This window comes from Acomys russatus, chromosome 32 (genome assembly GCF_903995435.1).
Source record: "Acomys russatus chromosome 32, mAcoRus1.1, whole genome shotgun sequence".
Classification (NCBI taxonomy): Eukaryota; Metazoa; Chordata; class Mammalia; order Rodentia; family Muridae; genus Acomys; species Acomys russatus.
The window spans coordinates 23031447-23057863 of NC_067168.1; the positions used below are offsets into that span (position 1 = coordinate 23031447).

Below are 26417 nucleotides of genomic sequence, written 5' to 3' on the forward strand. Positions count from 1 at the left end.
AAGCTTGCAAGACTACAACTCTTTATAGTGTACACTTTATAGTTTACACTTTATAGTGTGTAAAACTATAATATATAGTAATAATGAGTCCATTTATTATAACTTGCTTTGAGCTGTTTGTTTTGTTGTTTCTCTGTATAGCCCTGGCTGCCCTGGAATAGCTCTATAGACTAGACTGGCCTCGAATTCAGAGATTGAACTAATTTTTTTTTTATTAAAGATTTATTTATTATGTATACAATTCTCTGCCTGGTACACCTGCAGGCCAGAAGAGGGCACCAGATCTCATTACAGATGTTTGTGAGCCACCATGTGGTTGCTGGGAATTGAACTCAGGACTTCTGGTAGAGCAGACCATGCTCTTAACCTCTGAGCCACCTCTCCAGCCCGAACTAATTTTTTTAATCTTGAAAAAAAAAATAATTTGTGTGTATATGATGTGAGGGACTGCCCATAAGGCGCGGCGCACTTGTGGAGGTTAGAGGACAGCTGTGTGAAATTGATTCTCCTTTTCACCTTATGTGAGCTCAGGGCTGAGCAGATCTTTAGCCTCTTCAGCAAGCACTTTGCCTACCGAGCCATTCGATGGCTCTTGTGCTATGCTTTCAAAATGGGAATTTTCCTAGGCTCTGAGACAGATTTAAAAAATTTGATGAAGCTGGGCATGGTGGGCCTTTAATCCCAGCACTTGGGAGGCAGAGGCAGGCAGATCACTGTGAGTTCAAGGCCAGCCCATCTACAAAGTGAGTGTAGGACAGCTAAGGCTGCACAGAGAGACCATGTCTCAAAACAAAAACAAACAAAAAGATTTGATGAAGATGGAATGTGGTCATGCATTTCTGAGGTTTCAGCACTCTTGAGATAGAGGAGGATCAGAAGATTACTTCTCAGCTATATTGTTTGAGGCCAGCTTGGGGTAGATGAGGCCCAAAATCCAAAGTGAAAATCACATATTTCTTATCTATGACACCAGGCAACCCTGTAGGTATTATAAGTGAAATAAACCATCTGAAGTCATGTTATAAACATTCTTCCTTCTGTGGAGATTGCTGATACATAGTATAACTAATAATGCATGCTGGCATACTCAAGAGCGTATGCCGTGCACTGTGCTGCCTGCTTTGTATCTTTTGGGTCTTTATAACAACCACCCTTGGTAAGTACTGGCAGCACATTCTGATTTGCAAATTTCTAACTCGAGTGGCTTAACCAGGGCATACAACAGTGGGCTCTGTAAGCCAGTATGAACCAACTAAATGGATGTGAGGCTGCTGTCATTATACTTATTAGGGCGTTCGTGGTACTTATGTGGTAGTTCTTAAAAACACTGTGGAAGCGATTTAAAAAAAAAAAAAACTATTACTTTTATAGTGCTAGAGATCAAATCAGGGCACTGTACATGCTAGGCAAGTTTTCTGCTGCTGAGCCAAGCTCCCGGCCCTAGGGGTGGCATTGTGACTCATCTGTTGGCAACTGCCATATTACTCACCTTCAAAATATTTAGAAAATTTGTGTATTTTGATTTAACTCATAAGTAACACTCCATTAATTTTTTTTTTTAAAGATTTATTTATTATTTATACAGCATTCTGCCTGCAAGCCAGAACAGGGCACCAGATCTCATAGATGGTTGTGAGCCACCATGTGGTTGCTGGGAATTGAACTCATGACCTTTGGAAGAGCAGTCAGTGCTCTTAACCTCTGAGCCATCTCTCCAGCCCCACTCCATTAATTTTTAATCTAATCTAAAATTCTTAGTTTTCCCATTTCAAGCAATATGGCAACATTTTTTTTTAGTAACATATTCCAATGGGTGATAAAATTCATTCATTTCATAAGACTATATATAATACTTGATACAGTTATCTCATGGAAGGTATAAAATAGTATATTAAATAATTCTATAATACTTCAGATCTGAATATTAATTTTTTTATTCAGGTTGGTTTGACACCCACAAATGCAGAACTGAGGGGTTTTATAGATCAGAATTTCAGTCCAACAAAAGGTAAGGATTAATGAATAATTTTATGGATTTAATTTTGTCACATTTCTATAACGTATGCAATTATAAGTACTTCTTTGAGTACAGTAGTTGTATAATGTTTGGGTGTTGTCACATACAAAATGAGTCATATGAATGTCAATTGTCTCTAAGAGGTGGAAGCTCTTTGTGTACAATTTTTCTTCATCTCCTTCCTTAGAAGTCTCAAAGCCCCTTAACCAATGATCTTATTCCAATTGACACCGTTAAATCTACTTTTTTGGTGTATAGTAGCACATAGCTGTAGTTCTAATGCTCAAGGAGCTGAGTCAGGAGGATTGTTATGAGTTTGGGACCAGTATGGGCTTTATGTTGCCTTCCAGGTTATCCTGGACTATAGGGTGAGTCTTTGTCTCAAAACCAAAACAGAACTAGGCTGGCCATTCAGGGGCTCTATGGGCTAACCCGTCTCATTTATGTATTTATTGGCTGATACAAGAAGGAAAGGAAGGAAAGAGTTTCTTCAGAGGTGTAGTGACTGGTAAGGTGCCTGCGCTCCTGAAATAACCTTAATGAAAGCTATTGGATAAAAAAAACCAAAACAAAAACTGAAAGTAGAAAGAAGGCTAGTTGGGAAGGGAAGATAAGTAGAGGTAGGATAAATGAGTGTAGCATGGAGACAGATGGGATTGGAATCCATTGTGTATGTGTACAGACTGTCACAGTGAAATCTATTGTATATAATTAATATATGCTAATAAAACATTTAAAAATTAAAAGATTTTTCCAGTTTTCTACTTTTAAGTTGTTTAACTTGTAAGAAAAGGCAGTAGAAAAAAATGTAATCTATATGTGCTTTCTAATTGATAAATTTCTCTAATCCATGATTTGCTGAGGTATGGTTAATATCAGAAATCTGACTCACCAACATAAGAACTTCCATGAAAACTTGCAACATCTTTATATAAATTTTTCTGCAGTATCTTTAACATGTAGGCATACATGATGAAATATTTATGGATGAAATGATAGGAGGTCTGCAGCTGGAGTCAGAATAATCTGTTGTAAGGAGGTAGAATATATGGGCATTACACATAAAGCGATATTCTCTATAAGGTGATTAAGTATTTAAAGTGAGTGTTGGCTATGTGGGGTTTCATTTTTTTTTTTTTTCCTGGCTTGTAAATGCTTGACATTTTCCATTGTACAGGGTAGGAACAAAATATTGCCACTGTATTCTAGGTTTTAGAAAACACCAGCTTCCCTAAGTCATTTTGTCTACCATATAAGATGTGCCACGGAGGATACTGAATTCTGTACTTTGCATAAAAATATCTAGCTTAATAAGTAATATTAATGGTCTATAGGATTTACTCTGAGAGTTTATGTGTTATAAAAACAAAAGGATTGCTGAAGGTCATAAGTACGATACCTAGGAGCTATAGCAATCCCAAGTCATGGGCAGAAGGAAATCATTTTTATTTTTATTTTTATGTTTCAGTTTTTCAAGCAGGGTCTCTTTGTGTAGCCCTGGCTCTTGCTGGAGCTCGCTCTGTAGACCAGGCTGGCCTTGAACTCACAGAGATCCATCTGCCTCTGCTTCCTGAGTGTTGGGATTAAAGGCCTGTGCTACCATCATCCGTGTGTGTGTGTGTGTGTGTTCCTAAATATATAAATACAGCCTGTTACTTGTATATATATGTATATTATGATTTCAGAGCTGGTCTAGGATTGGGGCTCTGTGAGAATTCTTCCTTCCACATTACTGTGTCGATTGGTGTTGTCATTGTTGAGGTCTTCTTTAGGCAGCCATATTGTTGAGCTATTGTGAATGTATCTTCTCTGTCATTTCTAGAAGACACCCCCCTGCCCCCCCCCCCCGTCTGTCTCTCCCCCCCCTCTAAGTTTTTTGAGACAGGGTTTCTCTGTGTTATCTTGGTGATCCAAAACTGGCTCTGTAGACCAGGCTGGCCTTGAACTCACAGAGATCCGCCTGCTTCTGCCTCCCAAGTGCCAGGATTAAAGGCGTGCGCCACCACGCCCAGCTCTTTTTTGCTTGTTTGTTTGTTTTTCAAGACCAATTTTCTCTGTGTAGCCGTGGATATCCTGGAACTTATCCTGTAGAGCAGCCTGGATTTAACTTCGTAGAATTCCACATACTCTCCAGAGCTGGCATTGAAGGCGTGTGCCGCCACTGCCTGGCTAGGAGACAGACACTCTTATAGCCGACTTCTTGGTCCTGACTCTTGTAATGTTTCTGTCCTCTCTTCCGTGATGCCCTGAGACTTGGGTGCAGGAGTTGTGTTAAGTATGTATCTACTGAAGCCGGGCACCCCACAATTAGTTGTTGTCTGTTCTTGGACCACTTGTGGTTTTCTGTAATGGTCTCTGTGCACTGCAAAGAGAAGCTTCTTTGATGAGAAGCCAGCGCTGTTCTTGTCTATGGGGATACGGAGAAGTATTTAGGATTTTAGTTAGGAATTGTGCTGGCTTAGTGACGTGGCCGGCACAATTAGTTCTCCACCCCCTGATCTCATTTGCCCCAGGTAGTGGTCAGCTTTGAAGACAAGCACTTTTATCTGCTGAGCCATTTCACCAGCCCCCAACAACTCAAATCTTAATTTCATTTTTATTGTTCCTGTTTTTCTTCTTCTTTGAGGTAGGATCTTGCTAGATAGTCCAACCTAGCTTGAAATTTGTTACATCACTGTAATAGGATTTTCTAAGTTTATTTATCCCAAGTACATATCCTGGGTCTGCAAATTGGCTCAAGTCTGGCAATTGGTTCACAGGCTGAGAATCCCTTTTGCCACGATCCGAGGTAACTTTTCTTTCATTTGTCTGAGAACTTTTCCACTTATACAGATTGAACAAAAATTCAGTAGGCTTCTTGTTTATTTCATGCCTGGAAACACTGTCTTTCCGAATCCAGCAGGTCGGTCCAGATGCTATTTGCTTACGGGTGGGAACAGAGGGACCCCTCGAGATCAAAGGTCCTTTTTCTCAGGAGCTGCTTACCGAGCTCAAGGCGAGGCTTGTGTGCTAGGTGAGGTTCCCGGTCTCACTGGGGGAGGTGGAGATGAGTTTTCCACTGGAAGTTTAACAGTTAGCTGTTTTAAAATGAGATTGTTGGTGTCAGACAGCAGTGGAAACTGGGGAGTTCCAAAGCCCATGATATCAAAAGTGTTTGTTAAGCTGCTGTACTAGGCGTGGCAGAGGAAGTGCGCAGGTGTTTGAAACCTGCCAAAAGGCAGGCCCAGTAAGATGTAGGCCTGGTGGGTGTTTTGCTGGCGGTCAGCATGTCTTTCAAGGTGATGGAATGGGCTTTAATGGCTGCCGAGGCAGTTCTGCCCTCAGGAGGCAGTCTACTGTGATTCTTCCCCAGAATAAATAATGAAGCTCAGATGGTTTTGGTGGAGGAGTGGATGAGAGAGCATTATAAGCCTTGGGCTTTTGAGGGTGAATGTGTTTGATTTGCTGGGTCCAGGGGTGCCAGGGATACTTGGTCTACATGTAACAAAACAGCCCTATCATAAGAGAGAAAAACAGTACTTAATTATTATATGGGTAGGGGGAGAATCTCCAGGTACAATTAAAGGTCATTGGTTGAAAGCCAAGACATCAAGATATTTTATTGGCATGGGTGGGTATCTCCCCAGGTACTGGATGAACAGGTTTCTTACCAGAAAAGAATCTTCCCTGAGGGCTATGTGGTGCTTCTTAGGGAAACTAGAGTTCCCCAGGTCAGGCAAAGAGGGAAACCCGCTGAGAAAAGGAGTCCACCATCATATACTGAGCTCAGAGGAAATCCAGAAATTCCAGGCTTTGACCTCAAAAGCAGAGTTCCAGAAAACACTATGACTGATTAGCCAGTACTAGAGGTCCACATGAATTATGCTACCATAAAATTCACTTTGTCTGTGCTGACCATTATAGGTCGGACCATTATGGACACTGTCTGTCCCCCTCATTAGGATGCCTACCATCACCTTGCCTTTGGTGATTCAATGCTGCCACTTGGCCCCTGCTACCTCAGGCCCAATTATAAAGCCATTGTGTTTAAATCATCCAACCAAGCAGAACTGTCTCCAACCCTAAGGTTTGGCATAAGGAAAAGGGCGACAACAAGGTTCCTCAAATGCGTTGGTGACCCTCTCTCTCACCTTTTGCATCTTCTAGGATTAGTGAAGGACGTGTCTTTTGGGCCTTTCCAATGTGGAGGATTAGGTTTTACATAGCATACCCACTCTAGCATTGCAGTTTCTGGGACCTTAAAAATCTTTTCAGAGGCGCTGGCCTTTAATCCCAGCACTTGAGAGACAGAGGCCTCTCTGTGAGTTCGAGGTCAGCCTGGTCTACAAAGTGAGTCCAGGACAGCCAAGGCTACACAGAGAAATCCTGTCTCGAAAAACAAACAAACAGACAAACAAACATCCCTTCACCGACTCACGGATAGTTTGCATCTCCAGTTCCTTTTCAGAAGGCCATCTTTTGACAAATTCTTCATACAAATTTTTGATACTTTTTTTTTTACTTGTCCAAGCTACCATACTAATTCCAGAATTTCCACTCAGAGGACTCCTATTAGTAAACTCAGCTTGACCAGTTTTGTGTTTGTTCACCATTATCCCAAGCACTTAACATCCATTCCCACACATGTTCCTCAGCCTTCTGCTTGAATGACTTAGCAGACTCATGAAGCTCTACTGTAGTGTAGCAGATGTCCTCACGGTCACACTTGTGTTGCCCCTCTAGAAGCCTACTTAGCCTTGCATCCAGCTACAGGTCTAGAGACAACAGTTGGTGGCCCTAAGGGACATCAGTGCTGTCTTGTCTGCCTTCTTCTTCGGAGAAAGTCACTGCTGGTTTGGCAGACAACGAAGGATTAATTTTCTCAGTCAAAGGTGGAAAAGGCAATATTTCAGAGGGTGGGAGTGTGAGTACGTCATCTGCTCAGGTTAGATCGAATCAGGGTTCACCTGAAAGAGGGAGTGGGGACTGAAAGTAGGATACAGAGACGCGAGAAATAACGAATCAAGTCAGGACATTTCTGATCAAGATTCACTTTAATGTCCTACTAGTAAGAATATATATAGAGCAAGGTCAATAGGATCCTATTCTAATCTCACTCACCCTAGCCCCCAGGCAAGAATACAATAGCCTGAATTGCTCCCTGTAGAACTTCCTAGTTTTCTGAGTAGTTCCCTGTAAGAACTTCCTTGATCCTCTGGGTGGTCCAAGTTGGGACTTCCCTATTTCTTTCAAAGGTAAATAGTCCAAGGATAGCCTGGAACACAAGACCTCCTGAGGCAAAGGCCAGCAACTCGAAGGTCACAGAATACAGTCTAAGCACAGGATTTCTGACATGGCAGAATTTAGCATGGGTTCCCACAAGAGACGACTTCCTCAGGTGAGATAAACCCTTAAGAATTTGAGAACCCCCCCCCCCCCAAAAGAAAAGAACCTGAGAGTTCAAACTTCTCAACTTCAATAAGGTCTTCCCACATATCTACATCCTAAGTCCAGGATCCCTTTTTTGGGGGGCGGGGGTTGAGACAGAGTTTCTCTGTGTAGCCTTGCCTGTCCTGGACTCACTTTGTAGACCAAGCTGGCCTTGAACTCACAGAGAGGCCTCTGCCTCCCAGGGGCTGGGATTAAAGGTGTGCGCCACTACCCCCCGGCCCTCAAGATTTTTAAAAAAGTATGTGTGTTTGTTTACATGTATGTTGTACCTCATATGTGTGCCTAGTGCCAGAAGAGGGCATCAGATTCCCTGGAACTGGAGTTACAGCTACCATGTGGTTGCTGGGAATGGAGCCTGGGTCTTCTGCAGAAGCAACAAATGATCTTAACCTCTGAATTATCTCTCTAGCCCCCTCTTGCCTTTAGTTTTGTTCTGCTCGATTTCATTTGGGTGTCTACTTTTTTTTTTTCAAACACAATTCTGAGCCAGTTGTTCCATGTTTTTTATATAAACTTTAATAGTTCCTTATTGCCCTCAAGATAAAATTCAAACTCTAGTTTAAAAGACTCTTTATAACTGAACGTGATTGCCCATCTCTGAGTTCAAGGCCAGCCTGATCTACTTAGTGAGTTCTAGGACAGCCAGGACTACAAAAGGAGACCATGTCTCAAAAAGCAAGACATATAAATAATTTTTTTTTCTGATATAGTTACAACTTGCTTCTCTGGTCTTATTTTAGATACATCTATTCCACCACACTGAATTACTGTTTATTCCCCATCCTTACTCCTTTCATGTAGCCTTTCTTTGTTCTCTTTGAATGCAGTGTCGTATTGGTGCCATTCTTTTTTTGTGTCATGTGTGCTTGTTTGTGCTCTCTACTTCCCTGTTTCTGTGATAAAATACCCTGGTGAAATAGTTTGAAGGCATGGACCATCATGGAGGGGAATCATGGTGCCAGGCGCTTGAAGCATCATAGCATCCATAGCAGGGGACAGAGAGATGCCTAGAGGCTTGTCTTGTAAGTGAATCTAGATCCTACCAAGTTGGCAATACTGATTAACCCTCACAGTGTCCGTGCATGAGTGCACACGGATACATATGGTGGAATTGCATGCACATTAATATGTGTGTTCACAGACCAGAACTCAACCTTTAGTGTCTTTCCTCAGGTGCAGTCTTTCTTTATTTGAAAGTCTATCATACTCAGCTGGTGTAGGCTAGGATGGTAGGCCAGTGAACCTCAGGAATTATAAACACGTGGCGCTGTCTTTTTTTTTTTTTCTTTCTTTCTTTTCATGAGTTGTGAAGATTGGATTCAGGTTTTTTGCTTCTGATTTACAAGACAAGCACTTTACCTACTGAGCCATTTCCCCTGGCCTGTTAAAATCATTCTTGCTATGACTGCTACCCACACGTACATACGGCAGGACTTTTGTGACCGGCCTGCAGTTTAAATAAGGCACAGAGACTTCTTATATACTTTAAAGCTACTGGCCTTTCGCTGGGGAAGTTTCCCAGCTACTCCTAACGTAACCGGACTTCCTGGCTAGCTCTTTACCTCTGGTTTCCTTCCTTGTCCTCCTCAAAAATGCGTCAGCATTTTTCTCCTTCCGGCACATACTCTCCCCCCCCCCCCCCCATCTGTCTGTCTGTCTGTCTGTCCATTCCCCCCCACCCCCAAATATTTATTTATACAGTATTCTGCCTGCATGTGTGTCTGCAGTCAGAAGAGGGCACCAGGATCTCATTACAGGTGGTTGTGAGCCACCATGTGGTTGCTGGGAATTGGAATTTATGACCTTTGGAAGAACAGCCAGTGCTCTTAACCTCTGAGCCATCTTTCCAGCCCCTTCCTCCGGCACTCTTTCAGCCCGGAAGTTCTGCTCTCTCAGTTCCTGCCCCATATTTCGGCCAGCAGCTCTTTATTATAACCAGCTAGCAGTGAAACAACACCTGAAACATCTCTTAGCTTGCATTTAGGCATAGAGGACTGTCTGATCTTCTAGTATCTGAGCAGGTGTGGAAAGACAAGTAAAAGCCAGTCATGGTCCATAGAGACAACAATACCACATCCTGTTAGCACTTAGCTCTCTGCCAGTATAGAACTAACAATTGAAAATACAGACACACCTTCACACAATGTAAGGAAAGTCACTCCAATACTCACACACACACTCTCCCCCCCCACTCCCCCACATTTTTACCTGTTTCTTTCACATTCAAACTTCAGTCTTGTTAGAGCTTCTGAGTTGGCTAGTTTTATGTCAGCTTGACATAGGTTAGAGGCATACATGAGAAGAGGGAATTTTTTTTTTATAAGAGATAAGGACTGAACCCAGAGTTTTGTGCTGGCTAGGCAAGCGCTTTACCACTGAGCTAAATTCCCAACCCCGAGAAGAGGGAATTTTAATTGAGAAAAATTCCTCCATAATAATGACCTGTATAGGCAAGTCTATAGGGCATTTGCTTTTCTTTTTTAAATTTTATTAATTTATTCAGATTGCATCTCAATTGTTATCCCATCACTTGTATCCTCCCGTTCCTCCCTCCCTCCTGCTTTCACCCTATATGGGACCTCCTCCCCACTATGTGGTCATAGGCTATCAAGTCTCAACTTGGTAGCCTGCTTATTCTTTCTCTGAGTGCCACCAGGCCTCCCCACCAAAGGGAAGTAATCAAATAGGGGGCACCAGAGTTCATGTCATAGTCAGTCCCCATTCCCCACTCAACTGTGGAGAATGTCCTGTCCATTGACTAGGTCAGAGTAGGGGTTTGATGTTTACCGCTTGTATTGTCCTTGGTTGGGCATTTTCTCAGTAATCCATCTAGAAGCCTTAGCCCATTGTAGATGGTTCCCACCCCTTGGCAGGTGGTCCTAGAATCTGTAAGAAAGCAGCCTGAGCAAGCCAGTAAGCAGCACTTCTCCAAGGTCTCTGCATCAGCTCCTGCCTCCATGTTCCTGATTTGAGCCCTTGCCCTGACTTACTTCCATGATGTGTTGTTATGTGAAACTTAAGCTGAAATAACCCTTTCCTCCTGAGATGCTTTTGGTCATGGTGTTTTATCACACCAATAGTAACCCTAACTAAGATAGCTTCTAATACTACACACTGTGAGTGTGTGTGTGTGTGTGTGTGTGTGTGTGTGTGCGTGCGTGTGCATGTACACGCACCTGTCTTCTATATATTTTGCTGTAGTAATTTAATAGAATTGCTGGTCTTTGTCACTTGATTGCAAGGCTAGGAAGTCAGAGACTTTTATTCATTATTGCATTCATCATCGTCCTAGAGGACAGGTATTTCAAAAGTCTTACAGGATCTTTCTCAAAGTGGGAATGTTGAAAGAACTTAGGTTATTCACTTGTAGATACTTTGACACTGGCTAAACTCCTGTTTACTTTTAAAATCTAGCTGACTGGAATCTCTCAGTCTCTCCTCGTTCCTGTGTGTTGTGTAGGATACCTTTGGCCCTGTGCACACTTTTTTACTGCCTCATCACGTGACTGCCATTTTCAGTCGGATTCTCTTTCATAGACTGGGAGCTCCTTGAGGGCAGGGTCCATCTCTCACTTTCACTTTCAGAGTCTCATTAAGTGTCTACAGTTAGTCAATATTGATCTGTAAAAGTCTGTTTTCTATAACCTACTCAGAGTTGTTTTCAAATTAATTAACTTTTGAGAAGGGAAGTGCCTTAAACACTCACTTTTGAAACAAAACTTTAATGCACTTAGTGGAGAGCGTGTTCTGAGGTTTTTGTTTCAAGGAGTATGGGCGTGGTGGTGTTCAGAGTCTTAACAAACATGCACTATATCCAGCATCATATTCTTTTCTGTCATTTACTTGACAAACCCAAGCTCTGAGATATTTAGTAATAAACCTTCTGTTTTCTTTCATACTACTTTGAGGATTAGGGAAAGGGCATATGGTTGCTATTTCTATAATAGTTCCATGGCAGACTTCTGAAGATGAGGTCATGTGAGGGTGAGTTTGGCCTTTCTTACTGGGCGAGGCTTGCTTCAGGTTGTATTTTAGTGAACATGGTGAGTGGATTTCTTAGTCCCTGAGTCTGTATTTGGTTTCGGGATATTGTAAAATATCTCAATGATCTGAACATAGACTTTTGCAAACTGTTCTGCAAGTAGTTTATCTATGGACCTATTCACTCTGTTCACTTTTCCCTGAAGGAAGTGAGCTACCAAATAATTTCCTCTTGCTTGTATATTCTGTTTATCTACAAGATAAAGTATATTGAAATAACAATGCTAAGTTTGTCATGTTAAATAACTAAATAATAGAATAAATGAGAATTCACTTTTAGAAATGAAAATCTAGAACCAGATGTAGGAACAGGTGCTAGTAATTTTACACTTAAGAGTCTAAGGCAGGAGGATCAAGTGTCCAAAGGCAACCTGGGTTAGACCTCCATCTCAAAAAACAAAAGAAACACATACGGCAAAAAATAATAAAAAGAAAAGAAGATCCAGGGAGTTTCCTATTTAAAACAAAAGATAAAAGAAAAAGGCCAAAGTGGAAAGAGACCGGGCACCACATCTTTATCTTCTCCGTTAGCTGCTTTCATGGCATGTTCAGGGTGGGCAGGACTGCATAACGTTGTAGTTTTTAGCTGCATATTCTAGAGGCACGAATGGTAGAGTCTTGTTTGTTTGTTTGTTTTTTGGTTTTTCAAGACAGAGTTTCTCGGTGTAGCCTTGGCCATCCTGGACTCACTTTGTAGACCAGGCTGGCCTCGAACTCACAGCGATCCGCCTGCGTCTGCCTCCCGAGTGCTGGGATTAAAGGCATGCGCCACCACGCCCGGCTTGTTTGTTTGTTTTTAGATTTATTTGTTTACCCTATGTGTGGGTGTTTTGCCCACATGTATGTATGTGTACTGTGTATTTGATTGGTACTCACAGAAGTCAGGTGTCTAATATTCTGGAACTGGAATTAGAGATGACTGTGGGCCACCATGTAGGTGTGGGAATTGAACCTGTCTCCTCAGCAGGAGCAATAAGTGCTGAGCCATTTCTATAGCCCTTTAAGTAACTTTGATAATGTAGCATGTTATGCCTGATCCACAATAAGATGACAGGCTGGCTGCTCTTCTCCTGCAATTTATAGAGATATACCTGCGTCTGCCTCCTCAGTACTGAAATTAAAGGCTTCTGCTGTCTTTTGTCTTTATCTTTTTCATTTCTTTCAACACAAGGTCTCCTATAGCTTAATCTGGACTCAGACTTACTTTGTAGCTGAAGATGGCCTTGAACTCCTGTGTAATCCAGTGCTATAATTACAGACAAGTGCTACCATTGCTGGACTTCAGAATTTTTTGTGCTACTAGCTTTTAAGTTGACTGTGTACCCAATTTGTTTATCCATTCATGGGTTGTTGAACATTGGTCTTGTTTCCAACAGTTATGGCTATTATGAATAAAACTGCTGTAAGCATTCAAATAAAAGTTTATGTGTTGACACACGTTTTCATTTTCCTAAGGTAAATACCTAGAAGTGGAATTGCTGGGTCATATGGTAAGTAGGTGTTTAACTTTTTAAGAAATCACAAAGTATCTATATAAGTTGGTATCCTCAACTAGCAATGCTTTTTATACAACTACCTAGGCCATAAAGCTAGACTCTTCTATGACTAGCTCATAACTTGAATTAGTCCACTATACTAATTTAAATTTTGCCATGTGGTTGGTCACCTGAGCACAAGTACCATGCACCCATATTCCTCTCGTCTTGCTGGCTCAATCTCCCTCATCTGTCTGCATCCCAGATTCCTCTCTGCCTGCCAGAAGTCCCACCTGTTTCCTGCCTCAGCTATAGGCCATAGGTTTTTGGGATTTTATACACACACACACACACACACACACACACACACACACACACACACACACACACACACACTATGTATACAGTGCTCTGCCTGTGTGTACATCTGAGAGCATCAGATCACATTATAGATGGTTGTGAGCCACCATGTGGTTACTGGGAATTGAACTCAGGACCTCTAGAAGAGCAGTCAGTGCTCTTAGCCCCTGAGCCATCTCTCCAGCCCTGGCCATAGTTTTGTTTTGTTTTGTTTTTTTAATTGGCAGGTGTTGCATCCATACAACACACAAGAGATTCCTTCTACAGTCCCCCATTTTAGTCCAATAAAGGGTGCATTTTCTTTCCCTAGCAATGTTTTTTACTGTCCTTTCCAGTACTTCGAATGGCCACAGGGCTTGATTTTGTTTGCTTTCTTCATTCTGTTGAAGTGAATTTGTATGCCGTCTTAAGGTTTACTGAACTGTTTACATCTTTTTTTTTTTTTTTTTTTTTTGCTTGTTTGTTTGGTTTGAGCAGTGCTAGAGAAATGGTTTAGCAGTCCAGAACATGGGCTGTTCTTGCAGAGGAAATTCCAGCATCTACACCCCAGCTTACAAACATCTGTAACTCTAGTTCCAGGGGGTCTGATGCCTTCTTCTTAGTCTACACAGGCACTAGGGACACACATGGTGCACAGACACACATGCAGGTAAAATAACTCTCACACATAAACAAATTTCAAAAGTATTTATTTGAGAGGGTATGCATCAGGGTGTAACACCACAGGTATGTAGAAAACGAGACAACTTTCAGTAGTTAATTTTCTCCTTCCACCATGTGGGTTTCAGGAATTTATCCCAGGCCATCAGGCTTACGACATGTGTCTTTATATGCTAAAGCATATCAATGCCCCTGTCTCAGGGTCTTAATTTGTACCTCTCTGAGGACTAATGATGTTACTGGATGTTTTTGTGTGGGGGTTTGTTTTTGCCATCAGTGTATATTTTTTCAATGAATAGTTATTTAAGTCTTTTTTTGTTTGTTTGTTTGTTTGTTTTTCGAGACAGGGTTTCTCTGTGTAGCCTTGGCCATCCTGGACTCACTTTGTAGACTAGGCTGGCCTCGAACTCACAGCGATCCGCCTGCCTCTGCCTCCCAAGTGCTGGGATTAAAGGCGTGCGCCACCACGCCCGGCCCTTAAATCATTTTTTAATCTCTCCATACCCAGTCCCTTTTCTCTTTGAAATAAGGTCACATAGATAGATCCTAGGCTGGTCTTGAACTTACTATGTAGCTGAGGATGACCTTGAATTTTTAATTCTTCTGCATCCACTTCTAGAGAACTGGGAATACATGCAGATGACACCATGTGCAGTTTATGGATATGAAAAGAGCTTTGTGCACGTTAGTAAAGCACTCTTACTGGCTGAGCTACATCCTCCACCCTCTTGCCTAACTTTTTTATTGGGTTATTTGTCTTACTGTTTAATTCTGGATATGAATCCTTTATCGAGTGTGTATAGCCAATATCTCCTACCTTATTAGTGTAATTTTTTAAACTGCATTCTTGAAGAGCAGTTATTTTTACATGTTAATATGGAATTTACTAACTAGGATATGGTTTTAAGTTAGGCATGTATCACATTCCTGTAATTAGAGGCAGACACAGGAAGTCCTAGAATTTAGGACCAGCCTGGGCTACATAGTGAATTCTAGGACAGTCTGGGCTAGGTAGCTAGATTGTGTCTCAAAACAAAAGAAAATATAGGCTTATTTTACTAAAACTTTTCCTTGCATTTTCGTTTAGAAGTTTTATAATTATAACTCTTAAATTTAAGCCCAGTAAACTTTTAACTAATCTTGTATATGGAATGAGATGAAGGATACAGTTGCTGTTTTTGCATGTGAATATCTAATGACTTCAGTGTCATATATTGACAACATTTATACTTTATCATGCAGTTATTTTGTGCTTTTGTCACAGCAGGTGGTGATAACTGAGGACTGAGTTCAGACTTTGTTCTGTTGCTCTGTGTCTTCCACCGAGGCTACACTGGTTCTTGTCCTCTGGGAGACACTCGGCAATCTAAGAGACATATTTAAACTTTTCATAACTGGAGGTAGAAAAGTTTCCTGGTAGCTGGAGAAGGAGGCTAGGGGTGCTACTAATCACCCTCTCATGCACGAGGTTATCCTTATCTGTATAATGAGTTTAAGGCTAGCCCAGACTGTGTGCAACACTGCTGGGGGTAGTGGGACTGGGGAGGTGGAAAGGAAAAGGAGAAAGGAAGAGTAAGCCGAACCAGTGTGGCGACTCCTACCTGTAATTCTAGAGCGTGGGGAGGCCAAGGCAAGAGGATCACTTCAAGGCCAGACTGGCTGCAGAGTGAGACCCTGTCTTAGAAAACAGACAGACATCAGGGCAGGGCAGCAAAGGCAGGTGGAGTTCTGTGAGTTCAAGGGCAGCCTGGTCTATATAGCGAGTTCCAGAACAGCCAGGACTACGCAAGAAAACCCTGCCTCAAACAAACAGAAAGGTGATGCCCCAGAAGATACTTTCATGAACTAAACTAAAGATTTCAAGACAGAATAGCAGGGACGCGGTGTCTTACTTGAGAATTTAAGGAAGTGGGGCTCTTCCTGTTTAGCTACTTGCCCTGCTCCCTGTGTTGCAAAGCCTCTCTATAGCCATTGCCTCAGCGACCACGGTTCTCTGAGGGCAGCAGTAGTTCTATGTTCACTTGTAAGGAGAATACCAGTACAAAGTAGCAGAGGAGACCATCAGTAGGAACAGTGCTTCCCTCCCCCAGCTATGTCCTAGTTCATTTCATGTGGCTGTAACAAGATGCCTAAATACTCAATAAAATCAAGGCGGGTGTTTAGGTAATAGTTTTGGAGGGCACAAGGGCAAAATCAAGTTGACCCTTTGTTCAGTTCTTCCAGCTGCAATAATAGTATAGCAGGCAGTAGTAGCATCATGACATGGACGAGGAAAGAAAGAGGAAAAAATATGAACACAGGGTAAGATAGGAAGAAAAGGAGTAGGGGAGGCCAAGTGTCAGCTTTTTATAATAGTCTGCTCACCAGGAATGAAGACCTAAGTGTTCTCTGAGGCCAGCTTTGAGTTGCCATACCTTAAGTGTTCTGCTGCTTCTTCACGGGGCCACACTGGGAGTCGTCCTTCAGCACATGAGCATTTTGGGAACACAATCGTATCTAAACTTATAGCAAAGCCCTATATAATATTAACTTTCAAAAGCGTTTCACTGTAGTGTTACAACAAATGGACTTTGTTTGTTCTTCAAAGGTTCATCTTTTAATGGCCTGTGAGATGCCTCAGTGGGTAAAAACACTTATTGCAAGGGCCTGGTAACAGAGTTGAGTTCAGTACCTGAAATCCTTAGTGGAAGGAGAAAACTGAATTCTGAAGGTTGTCCTCTGGACCCCCAGATCCATGCCATGGCACAGTGTGTTCTTGCTCTTGTGCGCTCGTTCCCCCCCCCCCCCCTCGCGTGCGCGCACGCACGCGAACAAGTGTAAAACAAAAGTCTTTGGCACGAGTTCATTAAGAAAAGGTACGGAGGGACCCCGGAGAGATAACTTAGTTGTTCTTCCTATTTTCAGACCAGGCTTGACTTAACCACTGTATGTCTATTGCCAAGGGATCTGATGCCTTCTTCTGTTTCCCGTGGGTACTGCATACACATGCTGCACAGATGCGCATGCAGGCAAATGCCCATGCACATAAAATAAAATAAATCTTAACAAAAAAAGTTCATGTGTTGAAAATTTAGTCCTAAGTAAGGCAATAGCAGACCTATAAGACTTGGAACCTGATAAAGGTCCTTGGATCATTGGAGGTGCTTCCCTCTGATGGCAATATGCTTTCCTGAAATATGTTCTCATGAGAGTGAACCTTGACTGTGTCTGGCTTCATGGCTTACTTTGTGACTGCTTGCTCTTGCACATGTTTCTGCCATTGCCATGGATAAGTAGGGTGTAGGCTGTTGACAGCTCAGCCTAAGAGTTCTTTTCTGAGTCCTCCACTCAGGTGAAATGGGCATCCTTGATTTTACATCACAGAAGAGTTTCTGGGTGAGTCGGTATGAAGCAGAGTTAGAGTCTAAGAATATATATCTACACCTATATGTGTATATACACACCTATATGTGTACACACACACACACACACAGTTGGCAGAGGTAAGAAAAAGATGCTTAAGTGGTGGTGGTGCACACTTTTAATCCCAGCACTCAGGGAGGCGCAGGCGGGCTGATCACTACTGAGTTTAAGGTCCATCTGGTCTACAGTGTGAGTTCCAGTATAGCCAAGGCTATACAGAGAAACCTTGTCTCGGAAAACAAATTAAAAAAAAAAAGAAAAGAGGGCCTGGAGAGATGGCTCAGTGGTTAAGAGCGCTGCCTGCTCTTCCAGAGGTCCTGAGTTCAGTTCCCAGCAACCACATGGGGGCTCACAACCATCTGTAACGTGATCTGATGCCCTCTTCTGCAGATAAAGCACTCATTTACAATAAATAAATAAATTTTTTAAAAAAAGAAAAGAAAGGTGCTTAGGGGAAGCATAAGACATGTGCAAGTGTGAGTGTGGGCTTCTCAAGGGAGAATTTTCCCTAAATGTTTGTACAGTACTCATATATACCATTTTGGTGGCTTTTAAAGTTTTGAAATGTCAAAATGTTGCTAAGGAACTTAAAAGATAAAATGGTTGCTGAGGTATATTGGATAGGATTGCAGTTGATAAAGTAAAACCATAGGTCAGAATATTATGCAAGAAGTTAAGATGATTCAGTGTAGCAGGCATGTCCTGTATACAGTGGAGGTTTGTCGTCATCCAGCTTAACACAGATGGTAAGCTTACTTAAAACATGATGAGATTCTCATTTGTTTCATTTTGTTTTCGACTTCAAGTGTATCCTCAGGCTCACCTGCAGTTCACTGAGTAGCTGAAGATGACCTTGATATTCTGATTTTCCTGCTTTATACTGTGTTTAACATTATGAGGGCTTTGTTGTTCGTTTGTTTGTTTGTTTTTTCGAGACAGGGTTTCTCTGTGTAGCCCTGGCTGTCCTGACTCACTTTGTAGACCAGGCTGGCCTCGAACTCACAGTGATCCGCCTGCCTCTGCCTCCCGAGTGCGGGATTACAGGCGTGCGCCACCACGCCCGGCTCCTTGTTGTTGTTCTTGTTGCTTGTGATTTGTTTGTGTGTTTCTTGAGCATGAACTTTGAAGATAACATCACAGTGTGGCAGTTAAGTGTTAGACATGCTTGTGAGTATAATTGAAAGTTTATAATTTTGCTTGCTGAGTATCCCAGAAATTTCTGGTTTTCGATTAGCAAAAAGGTGAGGTCATATTATATGCTTAAGCCTTAAGTATGGTTCATAACTATTTTAACCCTCTTACTTGAAAATATTCACATATGAAAGGAATATTGTCTTTATGTAGGCCATCTTCAGAGAAAATGTTAATTATACTGGAATTCTTTCTTTTTAATTATTTTAGCTATGTGCATGTGTGTGTGTGTAGGCATACTTGCCCATAGGTATACTTGTGGAGTCCAGAGGGTAGCACCATATGTCTTCCTGTTTGTTTGTTTGTTTGTTTTTTTTAAGCTATTTTATTAGGTTCTTATATCTACCACCCTTCCATTCCAATGTTGTCTAAGCCCCCAACATAAAGAAAGGTTAGAGGGAAAAGGGTATGTAGCTGTCTTTAGACTAACTACTTCCTGCTGATTAGGGTCATTGGGTTCCTAGGAGCAAGTACATTCTTCTTTGTCAGAATATCCAGCAATCCAACAAACCAGCAATTCAGCGATCCAGCAGTAGCAAACACAGCAGCAGGGGAAGCAGCTGCTGCCTCAGGCCCTCTTTGGTGCCCCCCAGAATTAAACTAGCTGCAGCTGGCACAAATCATGCCCTTGCCAGAGCACAAGGCACATTATAGTCAGCTACTGTGACCAGTCTGAAGCAGCTCATATCCCATACCTGGGATTAAAATGACATTCACATAACTGGGTTTTTAAAGAAACCAAGAGTCTCACATCATCTTTCTTCCTCAGTTACTTTCTCGTTTTTTGTTTGTTTTTGTTTTTTGTTTTTCGAGACAGCATTTCTCTGTGTAGCCTTGACTGTCCTAGACTCACTTTGTAGACCTAGCTGGCCTGGAACATACAGCGATCTGCCTCCCAAGTGCTGGGATTCTGGTTTGTTTTTTGATAGTTTCTCACTGAACCCAGAGCTTGCTGCTTTGGCTAGACTGACTGGCCAGGGAACGCCTAGGACCCTCCCCCCCACCCCCATGCGCTGAGGGTCCAGAGGCTGGCTGCTGCCGTCTGGCTTTTGTGGGGGGATTCAAACTCAAGTCCTCATGCCTACACAGCAAGCACGCTACTCACCAAGCTGTCTTCCTAGCCCATGTGGCAGTCTTCACTGTTGGCTGCTGACAGATGTTAGCTAGACTCTGGAACGGAGAGCTCCTTTTCCTTTAATACCCTTTTAACCTTCTCTCCTGCCTCACCACTTCCCTCCTCTCTGAAGTCCCCACCAAGTCCTGATATGCCAGCTTCTTGGCACCTCCAGAACTTTCCAGCCAAATAAACCTCTTTAATTCCGTCATAAAACTAGTTTGCTTCTTGTATTTCATTATAGTAATGAAAATGGACTAAAACATAGGGGAAATGTTTTTCAAATTTTTCAAAAATATATCATTTTGGATTTTTTTTTTTTTTCCGTTTTGGACTTTTGAGACAGAGTTTCTCTGTTGTCCTGGCTGTCATGGAGTACATGTTGCCCAGGCTGCTCCTCTGAGTCCCCAGCTCTTGCGGTTTTTTTCTTTTTCCTGGACATTCTGAGTACCTGGAAGTACAGGCTCATGTTACAGGGCCTTCCTAAGAGAACTGTTACGTTGCACTAATTACTAGTTTGAGCCGTACTGGCTAGGTTCTTGTTTTGACTAGGGATAGATTGTATTCAGTTCCAAAGCACCTGTAATTGCCAGTCATGTATGTACACATGTATGCACACATGTAAAAACACGCCACGTTGGTCCCTCTTAGTTTATCAGAGCTATAGCAGATCAGGACCCTGAAACTTAAATTACAGGGCTTTACAAACTGAATTGGAGAACAAAGTTCTGTACTCTGGATGCAGATGTATATGGAAAAGCCTGTGGCCAAATGGAGACACACCAATGATTTCTTGTATCTCACCTCGTAGTGTGTGTACGCACATATTTATGTGCCTGTGCATACTCTTATGTGTATTGCACTTGGAAGGCTAAGGCGGGGTTGTACATTCAAGGCCAGTCAACCTAGCCTGCATAGGTTCGAGGCCACCCTAAGCTAGGTAGGGAGACACTCTAATGAAAAGAGAATAGTTGTGAATCAGAAAACAGAGCCAAATCTTGGTGTTATCTCAGACTAGACTGCTGACAGATCATTTACCTTCTGTATTTAAGTGACTATTCCACATAGCTTAGCTACTGATTTTAGTGTCCATATATTCGTTACTGTAACAAATATCTGAGGTAAATCAACTTAAACAGAAGAAAAGCTTGTTTTGGCTCATAATTTTGGAGGTTTTAGTTTATAATTGATAAACTCCATTGCTTTGGACAGACAGACGCACACATCAGAGAAAGCCACTTTCCTCATGGTTGGAAACCCAACTTGATGGTTCATCATTTCCAAAACCTGCATGTCTTGTCAGGCTCTATACCTCAAAGTCCCTGCTACCTCCCAACAGGATTACTGGCTGAGAGCTAAGACTGTTGTTGTTGTAGACAGGATATCTTTATATAGCCTTGGCTGCCCTGGAGTCACTGTGTAAGCCAGCCTGTGCTCAAACTCAACGAAATCCACCTACCTCTGCTTCCTAAGTACGAGGATTAAAGGCGGGTACTGCTCTGCCCAGCTAGGACCATAGCTTTTTAACACTCTTGCCTGTGAGGGATAATATAAATACAGACTGTAGCAGACACCCAGGGTAGAACCTTGGAGGATGTCTACACTAAAAATGGGACGTGAGCAAACAAAGGTAAAAGTGTTTATTGTGTGAAATTGTAAGAAGTAAATATTAGCTGTATTGTGCTGCTGCACATCTTTATTCCATCACTTGGGAGACAGAGATAGGCAGATCTCTGAGTTTGAGGCCAGCCTGGTCTTCAGAGTTCCAGAACAGCCAGCGTTACCCAGAGAACCTCCTGTGTCAACCAAAACAACTCAAACAAACAAACAAAAAAGAAGAAAGAAAGGAAGAAAGAAAAGAAAAAAAAAGAACATAAATATTTATTCAAGCAAGTGGTTTCAGAGACCATTTGCTTTGTTCTTATACTGGCTAAGATTAGACATTTTGTTTTATTTTTTTATTTTTATTTTTTGGTTTTATGAGACAGGGTTTCTCTCTCTGTAGCCTTGGCTGTCATGGAACTGACTCTGTAGACCAGGCCGGCCTTGAACTCAGAGATCTGCCTGCCTCTGCCTGGGATTAAAGGTGTGCACCAAGACATTTTATTTAATATGTGTGAAAACACCAAGTTCAAGTTTGCTAATTGGCATTCTTCATGTGACCAACTAGCTATCATTGTATCATTTTTACCTCTAAATTCATAAGTCTGTCATTAAATCTGAATGTTTGGTCAGGTTGCTAGTAAACATAGAAGATTCCAGTTCAAGAAAATCAATATGTAAACCTGGGAAACAGGATGCTTAGCCTCATCTGTTCTCTAGTCAGTAGTTATAATTAGTAATGCATAAATAGATTTTTAAAATTTTGTGTGTGTTGCTGTTTTAGCTGTATATGTGTGTGTACCACGTGTATGCAGTGCCCATAGAGGCCAGAAGAGGGCATCTGATTCCGTGGAACTAGAGTTAGGGATGGTTGTGAGCCACTCTGGGTACTGGGAACTAAACCCGGGCCCTCTGGAAGAGCAGTCAGTGATCCTAACCACCTAGCCAATTCTCTAACCCTCAAATAGAGTTTATATATAAAAGACTAAGATAAAATCATTTAAGAGAATGCTTTAAAGTTTTAAAAAATATAGTGTGTGTGTGTGTGTGTGTGTGTGTGTGTGTGTGAGAGAGAGAGAGAGAGAGAGAGAGAGAGAGAGAGAGAGAGAGAGAGAGAGCGCACATGCATATGGATTTTGTGTAATTTCCATCTCTTATTCAGGAAAAAAAATGAAATCAACATATTAGCTGATTTATTTATTTATTTTTTTTAATGTTTGTAGGGATGGGTGGACAGGATTTCTCTGTATACCCCTGGTGTTCCTGAAATTCACTCTGTAGACCAGGCTGGCCTTGAACTCTGATTTTCTTGCCTCTGCCTCCCGAGTGCTGAGATTAAAAGTGTGTGCCACTATTGCCTGGTGATTTTTTAAAAAAGATTTATTTATTTATTATTTTTGTACAGTAAATATTCTGCCTACATGTGTGCCTGCAGTCCAGAACAGGGCACCAGATCTCATTATAGATAGTTGTGAGCCATCATGTGGTTGCTGGGAGTTGGACTCAGGACCTCTGGAAACAGACAGTGCTCTTAACCTCTGAGCCATCTTTCCAGCCCTGGTGATTTTTAAAAAAAATGATTTATTTTTATGTGCATTGATACTTCTGCCTGCATGTATATCTGTGTGAGGATACTGTATCTCCTGGAACTGGAGTTACAGATACTTGTGAGCTGCTCAGCATGGGTGCTGGAAACTGAACTTGGGTCCTTAGAGAGTGCAGCAAGTATTAGTGCCACTGAGTCATCGTTCTAGTCCCAGGTCATTGACTTTTAATAGATTATACAGTAGATTCACCATTGATACTTGAAGAAATTAGGATATGAAGGTTTGGGGTTCTATAGGCTGTGTTTTTAATTTTTTTTTAGCATGTTTACAAACAAACTTAATTCACACCCCAGGTTATATCATTGTTGGTACATGTTTGTATGCTTGTTAGTGTAGCACGTGTTAACAAAAGAGAAGCTTGAATAAGAGAGGTCAGCTGGTCTCTTTCCGTCAGCATTGACTGGAGGCATGTTTGTGATGCTGAGGGTGCAGTGCTGAAACCAAAGCACAAAAGTCTGGTCTTCCTGGAACTGTTGTCAAGAAATACATTTAAAAAATGTGTTTGGTGACTCAGTCTTATCATCTCAACACTTAGGAGGCTGTGACAGAGTTTCCACATGTCGTGGGCAGGCCTGGGCTACAAAGTAGGAGGCTGTCTCAAGCAACGTATACAACTTTAATCGCTGTCCAGCTCTGGGTAGAGAGAAGAAGCAAGCAAGCAAACAAACCATAGAAACTTTGTTTTCAAAGGGGAATTTTTCCAGGGTAGATGATGAGTGATAAGCGAAGGAAAGGCACCTTAGTCATTGTGGATGGTGGTACTCCCTGGGAACTGAGACCACTGGAGACGGATTTTGTTTGACTTTTGTTTCTTGTTTTCACTTCTACTGTATTCCAGGCTCCAAAATACCACTTGGCTTATGATCAGTATTTGGCATATACATGTTGATGAAAGTGCTTCTTTTAAAGTTACACAGTTACAGTAATTTCTTTTACATGTAGCCAGTTGAAATTTTATTTCCATTGCCTTATTTGTAATGTTATTACACAAAAGTGTATTGAAATTGGTAGCTAATCTTATAGTTATCTGGTATTGCAAAGAGTAGACTTGGAAATGAACTTAAAAGCTCATCTTTTATTAAGTTTTCTGCATAAGAAAATGGAGTAAGATGATTAGATATGCAATTTTAATTATCACTTAGAAAAAAACCGAGGACAACATAATTGTGTGCTCTCTTGAGACAATGGAGAGAGGTACTTAACCCTAGATAAAAAAGGACTAACCCAAAAAGTCTAAGACTCTAAGGGTGCGGGAAAGTGGGAGGGAAAATAGGGCACAGCTAAGCTGCTCTTTGTTGATATCAGAAACGGGCCTGTCATTCACTCTGGCGTTGAAGCATGGCCTATCTAGGGAGCAGGATGAGGACTTTTTTTCCCCTCCCACAAGGGCTGGACAGTTTCTACAGGCTCAGAAAGCCCTGAGCAGTTTCTCTGGAGTTTCTCCTCCTTTTTCTCTCGGAAATTCATGGTGCATTTGCTCTGCTTTTAAAATGCGTTAAGGTCTTCTTTGTGACTTGGAGCTAGCAGACAGCTGGACATGTATAATTCGAATTATGCAGGTCTTGTGAGTAAGTTAATTTTATTTTTAAATGACTTAAAATTCAGATGATACTTAGAAAAAGGATAGCCTGGAGTTAGGCATTTTATCACTTTCTACCTTTAAGCTTTTTTTTTTTTTTTTTTTTTTTTAAAGCTTTTGTAATTTAGCAAGAAAGAGACGCTTCATTCAGAAAAGCTTTCTCAGCACTTGTATGTTGAGTGTGTCTGTGGATGTGTCGTTCTTGCTTGAGCAGTCGCACACACCTGTACAAGCCACTTGCCCAGTTTTCTTGAGCATCTTTTTAGTTTTATTGAGAAGTGTTTTAAATTGAGCTTGTCTGAGCTCGATTGCTTACGTCTGACACAGTCTCAAGTTTCCACTGAATGGTAACAAAGACTGTAGAGTGTTGTTGGTGCTGCAGTGAGAGGCGTGCTTCCTTAGACCAGGTAAGGGAGACCACTTTGTTTCTCAGCTGGGTGAGTTTTTACTGTGTTTATATTTGTTAGGCAGCTGCAATGCTAAATAGAAAAGTATCCAGGAGCATGCTGATTTCAAGACGTCCTTGCTGGTTACAGATAGAAAAACTACAGAGCTTGGGGGAAGGGGTGGGGGGAGGGGTAGAGCCAGTCTAGTTTATCCTCAGCTATTTATATAAATTAATTAAAATGTAGAAATAATTCTAGAATTCAGTTTTTTTTCCATTAGGAGTTAAAGAAGCAGCTGAAGATATCAGTAATTTTAAAGGTACTTCACAGTTATTCCTCGTGGAAGCAATTCTACTGGTAGTTTTTACTTTCATTTTTTCCCAATAAATAAAATAAGGCTTCCCCTTATTAAAATTTTTTTCGTTTATGAAAACTTTTAAATTGTCAACAACAAAGTATGCTTTCTCAGAATCTTTAGAAATCAACCTGACACATGAAAAAAAATTCAGCCTTTGTAGTTATTTCGTTCCCTTTTTTCCCCTAGTACAATTTTCTTAAAAGTATTTGTGCTTTGAAAATGTCAGCTGTATTCTAATGAAGCTCTGGCATTGTTTGCTCATAAAGGAGCCGGTGCATTCCACTGCTTGATGGTTTATTATGAGGCACAGTGTGAGAGTGGGTGGCACCATTTGGTGTCTGCCTCTTGGGGTAGTGACTGCCATTATGTTAGCTTCGGATTGGCAAAGAAAATATAGCATGCAAGATGCTATACAGAGAGTCTGGATACTGCGAAGAAGATCTTATTCCTAAACAATTCTTAGTGAGCCAGGAATGTGTAACAGCTTGATTGAGTTGATCATTTCAAGTATACCAATGAAGTCTGCATTGTGGTTACAATTTATATCCTGTGAGGCACATAGCTTGTTGGTGGTGCTGGTTTTTTTGTTTTAAAACATCATTCTATTTGCTTTAATAAGGAAATACGTTTTTTAAGCTATAATATTTTAACGGATATGGCAATGTTTTAAATAGTTTACTTCAAACAAGTTTAAGGAAAGAAGTTTAAGGGACTTAGCGTGGGTAAGGAGGAGGAGTTGGAGAGGGGCAGAGAGCCTTTCTTTCATTTAGGAAAGCCCTGAAGAAGGAAAAAAAAAAAAGCAACAGATGTTTCTTCTGTTACAATTGAAGTTGTTTCATTCAAAATTCAACAGTAGCTGGAATGAGGAGAGAGGGGTCATAAATCTGACCTAAATGGTGAATAAATAAAACAGCCATTTATCACTTATAATTTGTTTAAAATTTATCCTTCCTATTCAGGATTTGAGAATCAGCATAACAAAAATGAGTATAAGTTTTTGTTAAAGTTGCTTTTTAAAAGAAACCTCAAAAGTTGTATAATGAAAATAGGAGAAAGTTCTAGTGCATTTAAGTTAGAGGAAACAGACCATTCTATTAGATATAACTCTCCCAGCCCAAAATCAAAATACATAGAAAATTCTTAGTTGCAAAAGTTTGTAATTGCACAATAGATACAAAGGCTTAAAATGAAATAG

The 26417-nt window shown here is 41.3% G+C and overlaps 1 protein-coding gene across 9 annotated transcripts in view; it reads left to right on the top strand.

Annotated features, from left to right (window-relative positions):
• Positions 1 to 26417, top strand: part of Tfdp2 (transcription factor Dp-2) — a 124519-nt gene that overhangs the window by 29461 nt on the left and 68641 nt on the right. For 5 of the 9 annotated variants that reach the window (XM_051140666.1, XM_051140660.1, XM_051140661.1 and 2 more), the window contains exon 2: positions 1942 to 2008. The exons of 1 other annotated variant lie outside the window; for it this stretch is intronic. Coding sequence is in view for 5 of the 8 variants with exons in the window: in XM_051140660.1 (XP_050996617.1) it covers positions 1942 to 2008 (67 nt within the window). In the remaining 3 variants the exon portion in view is untranslated. Of the gene's footprint in view, positions 1 to 1941; positions 2009 to 12943; positions 12979 to 24185; positions 24468 to 24848; positions 24886 to 26417 lie in introns of those variants that run through there. 3 more of the 9 variants (XM_051140667.1, XM_051140665.1, XM_051140668.1) reach the window with 3 other exon arrangements.